Source organism: Oncorhynchus nerka, linkage group LG7 (assembly GCF_034236695.1).
Source record: "Oncorhynchus nerka isolate Pitt River linkage group LG7, Oner_Uvic_2.0, whole genome shotgun sequence".
Taxonomy (NCBI): domain Eukaryota; kingdom Metazoa; phylum Chordata; class Actinopteri; order Salmoniformes; family Salmonidae; genus Oncorhynchus; species Oncorhynchus nerka.
This window is the reverse complement of record NC_088402.1, coordinates 39461499-39469798: the sequence shown is the minus strand read 5'-3', so window position 1 is coordinate 39469798 and position 8300 is coordinate 39461499. Positions and strand designations below refer to the sequence as shown.

General features: G+C 46.2%; 1 protein-coding gene across 1 annotated transcript in view; it reads right to left on the bottom strand.

The window, feature by feature from the left end:
• Positions 1-2086: 2086 nt before the first annotated feature.
• The window catches only part of LOC115131628 (ETS domain-containing transcription factor ERF-like), a 29822-nt gene continuing 23608 nt past the window's right edge, over positions 2087-8300 (bottom strand). Inside the window, exons 3-5 of the mRNA XM_029663479.2 lie at positions 7689-7801; positions 5809-6695; positions 2087-5699 (exon numbers count right to left, since the gene is read on the bottom strand). Of these exons, the coding sequence (XP_029519339.1) occupies positions 5133-5699; positions 5809-6695; positions 7689-7801 (1567 nt within the window). The 3' untranslated portion in view covers positions 2087-5132. The remainder of the gene's footprint in view (positions 5700-5808; positions 6696-7688; positions 7802-8300) is intronic.

The window sequence follows — 8300 nt, the reverse complement described above, 5'->3', positions numbered from 1 at the left end:
AAAAACTAAATACTGCATAGTTTCCTAAGAACGTGAAGCGAGGCGACAATCTCTGTAGGCGCCATCACATATGGCAATATAACTTTATTGATCTGTCAGTTTCCCTAGCGAATTCCCCACTTTTCACACAGACACAGTCAGTAATAAACAGCTCTAACTTTACAGGCTTCACTGTCATGGTGCACATTAGATCCTTATATGGAATACTGCATGACAAAAGGAGTCTATTGAAAACATGCCCACATCAGGGGAGATCCTTATATGGGCAATCTCTAGCTGCTGGGCTGCTCAGTCCTGGCCCTGGGGGCGTGTCGTACTGTTGTCAGTCTGGCCTTGCCCTAACACACCTGAAACCAATAATGAATGTTTCACTAAGATCCTAAAGTGGTGTGGGGTGTGTTGGGGCGCTACAGGGCTGTGGATCCCTCGGTGCAGGATAGGGTGACCCAGCTATATTGTGTGCAAGTAAAGAGCGCTCGACAGCCCTATGATATGAATTCTATGACGGATGTACTGTTCCTGTATGTTAATGTGTAGGTGTATGTGTGCTTTCCCTTAAGACATAAAAACAAGATGGGAAGGAAGTTGTGGTGGGGAAAGAGTTCAGTTATTGACTAGACTGGTGGGAGTAGGCTGCTCGTGTTGGCTGGGCGGTCTGGCTGAAATTTGATATAGAGGACGTCTTAAAGACAATCAATTATCATCGATCTAGTTCAGTCTTAGCAATCACTTAAACATATTTAATCATCTCTTACCTAGCTTGATGACTGGGGATTTTTTCTTATTTCTTACTTTTTGTTGTTCTAAAGAGATTTGCCAGGTCGCAGTTGTAAATGAGAACTTGTTCTAAACTGGCCTACCTGGATAAATAAAGGTGAAATAAATACATATAAACTGGCTAGAAGGGGAATGGGTCATATTAGATTGTGTAAACATGCAGGAAATGTTCTTCGGATGCCCCTAAAAATGGGACCCCCCAGACTCCCTGCCAAGTACATTTAATTTACAATCTGTAGAATCTACAAGAATAGAAAGGTTCAGAACTTTTGTGAAAAATCACCGCACAGTTGAGAAATATATGGCAAATAGAAATCAAACCTGGATGGTGTGGGAAACGGTGTTTAAACCCTTTACAAAGAAGATCTGAGGTTATTTGGATTTTTACAAATTATCTTTGAAAGTCAGGGTCCTGAAAAGGGGACTTTTCTTTTTTTGCTTGACTTTTGTCTCCCGTGGACATTACTGGTTAAACATGGACATAACACACTAATTGAACTAATCTCAAAGCATTACCATAAATGACCAGTAGAGGGGGGCAGTCTCCAAGTTAAGGCCATTGGAAATTCCTAGGACAGTTACTACATCTTTCAGTGCAGCTTACTTCTCTGTTATGAAAGTTTGGTTGGTCGTGATGTTCACTGGCCTTCAACAACAAGAGCTAGTTGGTCGTGATATTTACTAGCTTACAAGTGCGAGAGCCATTTTATTTATGGATGGGTTTGAAAACGTCACAATCAAGGGGGAGCGGAATCTTAAATGGAGTTAGATGTACAATGACACCCAAGACAGATGGTATGGGATTATTCTAAGGGATTTAAACAAACCGTTAGGAACAGACACAATTCCTACTGCATGAGCATTTCTATTACAATAGCTACATTCCATGTTCAAGGACACTTTGCATTGGCGGTCAAGAGTCATTTGCAAGACGGCATTTTGTGAGCTGTTCAGGAGAAAAGTGTAAATATTGTCATTGTTGAACTTGGAGAATGTGTCTGCTACACTCCAGTTTCCTATGGTTCATAAAAAGTTCATAAAAAGTTACATCTGCACAGACCTTAAAAGGGCACTGGGTAATTGTTAACCAAGGTGAAACTTTTGAATCAAAAGGTTGACGTATCTCTGTGACTAACACATTCACAACAGTGCGGCAGTAAAACGTGTCAAGGTGAAAGAAAACCTGCTCACAAATATAGTACAGCTAAGCAGGGCGAGGTCGAAAGGCATTACCCTGAAGCGCCTGTAATAAATATAATAAAACTCATGTGTAGCTCATATATTTAAAAAAAAATACAAAGAAAGACACTTGTCCATTTTTACCTGTTTTAATTAACCCCGATTACAATTTAATTACAAATGAGGGGGGAAAAATACAAGAGAAACAGAAGGTATACATGTTGCCTCATGGTATGGAGTCCTCTCTGTTTGAGTGTTAAGTAACCACTGAAAGGAGTGAAAGGAGAGTAAAAGGAGAGAGAAAGAAGAGTGAAAGGAGAGAGTGAAAGAAGAGTGAAAGGAGAGTGAAAGGAGAGAGTGAAAGGAGAGTGAAAGAAGAGGATAACGACACCATTCAAATAATACAATGTCAAAGCAATAGAATGTATTTCTTACCGAGCCCCCCCCCAAAAAAAAAATCTATATACACAAAGACCCAAAAAGATATTTCAAAACAAAGGAAATGTGATAGGATTATGTGAGCTCCTCTTTTCCATGTGTCCATAATTACAAATACAACTAGCTCAGTTGAAGTTAAAACTACTATTTTAGTTCAGCTAATAGTAAGATGGAGGAGTTGTCATTGTCTGGAAAATACATACTGAAAATATAAAATACAAAACACGAGGGATTCAAATAGCCATGGAAAAGAGGTAGGCCCAGAGGGGTACAAAATAATAAAATAGTAAATAATGTTAATAATAATAACAACAATGACAGTAAATAATCATTTGGGACAAATAATAAACAGCAACGACGAGAGGGAAAAGTGGGAACATTTTTAGATGATTTTCTTTTGAAGCAACAAGGCAGCTGTCAGTTACAACGCAAGGCAGGACAAAAGACGTACTGGGTGGCTACGGCAACACCAACATCTGCATACAGACACCCACTTACACCATACTAGTGCTATGAACATACTCTTGAGCGAGTCTTTTTTTTGGGGCCCGGCTCTTGTTGAGTTACAAAGGCTGGAGGGACCTAGACGGCACCCGCAGAGCGTCTTCTCAGATTACGGGAAGTCCCTCTCTGAGGTTTTGCGATGTCATATCCTGCATGGGCGAGGGTTGTTTCTTTGGTTAAGAGTCTTCCAACCCAGAGATACTAGTACGGGGGTGGGGGATCATGTCGCTAGTGATGTCACCTTCCTTTTACTCTAGGTTAACCCACATTACAGACCTCTCAGCAGACCAGGTCTACCTCAAACATGTACATATTCAGGTGGCGGAGTGTTACTGATGCATTCTCCTAGTATAGTTCATGGTCCAAGACAAAGGCCAAGTCCAGACAAACGGTGGATTCAATAGACAACAAAGGTGCCCTGTCCTTGTGTTTCCAGGAGAGTTTGGGTTGCTGAGAGGGGGTGGGATCCTGGTCGTAAAGTTGGGGTTTGGGGGGGGGAACAAGACAAGCATGTCTGTTCTTTAGTGATGGCCAGAAAAGGTGACCCCAAAATCTTAAAAAGTTTCCACGATGCAACATTTCTCCATTATTTGTTCATTTACTGGTCGCTTTTCACCCACCAATCTTCAAGCCCCCCCAAACAGAACACTTGTTTTTACATTATAAATATTATATGTGTTCCGATTCCTCTTGCACATGAACCCTTTCCAATTCAGCTCCACTGTCAAGAGAGGCAAGGTGAGGAGAGGCTCCCTCATATATATATATATATCGACAAAGTTATCATTAAAAATAGCATTTCCTGATTCATATCAAATTATAATTTTTTGAATTATAACATTTGTATTTAATATATTCAAATAAAATATGTGTAGTATTGGTTTTAGTCATTCAGATTCTGTTTCTTGGTATAAAAAAAGGCAAAGTGGCAGTACGGTATGCTTGAGGCTTCTATAGTGTGTAAGTGTGTACATTATTTGGCCAGGGTAATTCACGTATTCAGCCTGTCAGCTTAAAAAAAGCACAATCTCAATTTGTCTTGTTTGTTCAAAAAAAATGGGCTGCGTATTTGTAAAATACAGAAAATAAAATGGAATTTAAAAAAGTTAAAAATGTCACTAAAAGGCTTTGCATGAGCTCACCTTGGTACTCGCATTCATTTCACTGTATACTTTTTTGGGGAGTGAGAAAAAATATATATTCGTTTCAGTTCAAGAACATTGTATATACAGAGGTACTTCTAACCCTCTGTGCACCGCGTCTTCCCAAATACTGTCCTTTTTTTCTTTTTTGAGGCGCTCTCTATGGGAGAAAGAAGCAGCTCAAACCAGGGGAACGGAGGAGACCTCTAAGATACTCTTTCAACACCATTCCAAGCGGACAAATTACCAATCTCCTCATGTCACTCTCCTTATAAGATTGTGCAAAAGTCATGTAGGGTCCCCACATTAATGGCCCCTAACATGTAGGGCCCCAACTTGAAGGGTTTTTGCTGCTCCCCTTTTTGGACCCTGCCCAGTGCACGAGCTGTCCATTAAGGCTTGGATGCACGCCATTTTGTTTTTTGTCCCTACGCTCAATTCGGTGGGGGACGATGGTCAAAGAGAAAGCGCTGACTCAGACACAAATTCAGTCCTAAGTCTCTAAGTCAGTCCCTGTGATTAGACAGATATGGACAGGGAAGTCTCTTCGTTATGACTCCTGAGCTCCCTTCCCAGTCAAAGGTGATGGAATAGTTGACAAGAGTTGGTACGAGGCCCCTCGCATTCCTTTGCTTTGTAAACCATTGTATGTGAAGACAGGCACTTCTGTAATCTCTTTTCAAGTCTGTTGAAGATAAGGGGTGGGGGGGGGATTCCTTTCCCATCTGTGTTGATGCATCTCTGAAAGGCAAAAGGAGCTATGGGTGTTACTGGGAGATGTTGAGGCGAGATGGGAGGCACCTAAAGGCAGTGTACAGGTCTAAGGGATGGATCCTGGATTTAGGCCCAGGGGGTCTTTCGTTTAGAGGGGGTGTCAGTATTAATTTGTGTCTATGACCATCCCTTAGTGTCTCAGTCACAGAATGCTGAGCTGTTTGTTAATGGGTTTCATGTGTTGCAAATGGGAGTAAAAAAGCTTTTTGCCCAGGCACTTGTTTCTATGTGCATGCTTGGTTATATGAGTGAATGTGTATGTAGGTACGGGCATGTGATTGTGTGTATGCGTGTCCATGGTTTGTGCGTATCCCTGCCTCAGCAAGCTCCATGGCTCTCCAGAGACAGCTGGGCTGTGGCTCTCTGCAACTCAGAGCTGGCCCTGCGCTGGGCCGGAGGGGGAGGAGCGCGCAGACTCAGGGACAGGCTTCTCCTTGGCCCCTCCCCATTCTCTGACTCCCTCCTTGCTGGCTCCACCTGTTTCTCTGCCCGCACTTTCTTGTCCTCGGCCTCGTCGCGCTCGCCATCCGCCTCCATCTTCTGGTCCTCGCTCCAGCGGCGTTTGAAGCGCAGCTTCAGGGGGATGCAGAGGGTGCCGCCAGGGCTGATGGGAGGGCCTTGGCCCGGCTCGCGCTTCAAGGCCAACAGGGAGGGGGTTAGAGGGCCCATGGGAGGGGCGGCGGGGGTCTTGAACACGTCCTCGTCCAGGTCGTCCTCGACGATGGCGCCCAGGTTGCCGTTGGTGATGGCAGTAGGGGCGGTTCCGTTGGTGGGATGAGGGGGGGTGAAGACGTCTCCCTCGTCATCATCAAGCAGCTCGTCCTCCTCGCTGATGTCGGTCACCTCCACCTCCTCATCGGACTCAACGTCGGAGACGGGCTCCACCTAGACAATAAGAGACAACAGATGAGTCATTGTTGAGAACATCTCTTTTTACATAAACAAACTGGTGGTTAGTCAGGCTAATCTTGATTCTGGTTAGGGATTGGCTCACCTTGATTTTTGGGCCCACTGAGGAGGAGGAGTTAGAGAGTAGTCCTGAGGCAGCGTAGGAGGAGCCTAGGCTAGAGGAGGAGCCCCCGGTAGAGGAGGTGGAGCCGTCCTTCTGTTTACGCCCCAGCGGAGGCGGCTGCAGCTTGAACTTGAAGGGCGAGGGGTGCTGCTCCTCCCCTTGGTGGTGGTGCAACGAATGGGAGTGGGGCATGGGCGGGGCATGGTGGTGGGCTGTCATGGGCTTGTCAGAGGCGGCAGAGGGCCTGTGGGGCTGGGGGACCACGATGTTGGGGTAGTGGAAGAAGGCTCTGGGGCTGAGGTGGTAGTTGTAGACACTCTGGTGGTGGGCCTGCAGGTAGCGCTTCATGTCGTCCGGGTTGAAGGAGAAGTGGGAGCCCAGCATGGGGCTGAGGGAGGGGGACGGGGTGTAGGGCAGGTGGGAGCCAGGGGTCATGGAAAGGGCCGGAGACAGGGTGGGGCCCAGGAGGCCCCCAGGGCCCGGCAGGGGGGACACAGGGAACGGGGACATGGGGTCACCATGGACCCTGTGGCCGGGCGGGGGGCGGCCTAGCCCACCAGGGCCTCCGTAGGCGCGAAACAGCGAGTCGTGGGAGAGGCGGGGGTGGAGGAGGCCGCGGAATGCCCGTTCAGGGCCCGTGCCGCCACGATCTTCACCCCCCACGCCTTCCTCCAGCTCAGAGTTGGTGGAGGTGCCGTCGCTGCAGTCGGAGACAGAGCCGCGGCCCAGGCGGCGGGCCACGCTGCTGAACATGCCCGGGCTGCGCAGGTCCTCACTGGGGGAGAGCACATCGGACGGGGTGGAGGGGGGAAAGCGGAAGTGGCTGCCCCCAGTTGGCACGGGAGGGGCGCTCTGGGGGACTCCCCTACCTGGAGAGACGACGAGTGAGTTAGAGAAGGTAGGAATGAAACTGAGGTAATCAGAGAGTAAAATAAGAGAAAGAGACAAGGAAAACAGTAGAGGAAAAACAAGTGAGAGGCACTAGGTGACAGAAGGATGAGTGACTGAAAGTGAAACCAAGTAAGAAGAAGCAGGTGAGTGAGAGGAAAAGTCACTGTATACCGAGACCGAGAAACACACGGCTCACACTGGCCACGTGTTACATTCCACTTTCCGACGCTTCCATGCCAAATTGTGGCACACAATAAATTCTTGGCATCCTCGCCCGTGCCAAAATTAAATATTGGAAAGTTATTTTTTGCCATCACAAACATGGATCAGGTTGCTCCATTTCCCTAAAACCGCTGAGTGAGTTAACGTCGGAGAGGCATGGGTGTGTGTGTGTGACCGTTAGATCAAAACACATGTCAAAACCCCGGAACCACATCACATATGGAGTATAATAAAAACATCACACAGCAGTTATGCCACATGGTATCAGGATTCAAGTGTGCCGTATTTACACTGTGGTGGTTGTGATTACCGCTGGAGGGGATTTAAGGGAAAACACTAGGTATGAAGCAGATAAACACAGATGCAATCCTCGCTGCACTACATAAACCCGATGGGGATGGATTCGTGTTTTAACATTTAGCCCGCGCCATTACCAGTCAGTTGGTGTAGCGGTTTCCATTACAAAATGGCGCTACTATGGGTTAAGCTCTCAGGTCTGTATTAGCGTAGTCTTTGAAACGTTTGTAATTGATGAAAATTGATCAAAATGAAATAAAGAATCTCTGTAAATAACACGAGGAATTTATGGAAATGCTTTCAGAAGAGTGAAGACTTCCAAACGACGGACGCGCACAACGTATTCAGCTATACTGTGCTCAAACTGCTAACAATGTTGATGTCTCGGATCACTCTGTGCCTGTGATAGTCGCTGGTGGACTTTTTAACCAGACTAGAGACAGAGTACTGACCAGAGCCCATGTCGATGAAGGGGTAGTTGACCAGCACCAGCTTGTTGAAGTTGAACTTGTAGGTAAACCTCTTCCCTTTGGTCTTGTGGAGGATTCTCTTGTTGTAGTAATATCTGTGGGGGGGGGGGGGGGGTTGCATGGTTACTAACCCTTTGTTCAATTTCCATGTTTAAATAAGGATTAAATACATTCAATTACATACTTTCCAGCATTACTGAGTGCAATACACAGAAAAACCCCGAAAACGTGCAGTATCCATCACTGTGTAGTTGTTTATCTAAGGGTCTCATTATGTGCCGTAACCAACCATGCCTCAATATGAAACGTAATGAGTAGACAGTGTAGTATACTACGCCTCTCTTGCAAGATGCGTTTTACCTCAATGAGACAAACATTTACAAACGACGGTTAAATAAACACACTGGGAAACTGATTCAGGTCTTGAAGAACTCCTGTTGCACTGAGTGGGAGGAAGTCCTCAGAGACTGAGTGCACTACAGTGGCTGCTGAACCAAAAGGCAGCTAGATCTAGCCTTTTCATTGCCGATCCTCTCACTCAGTGTCCGCACTGACTCGATGAATGAAGGGCCTCTTCCCGATTGCTGCGACTCC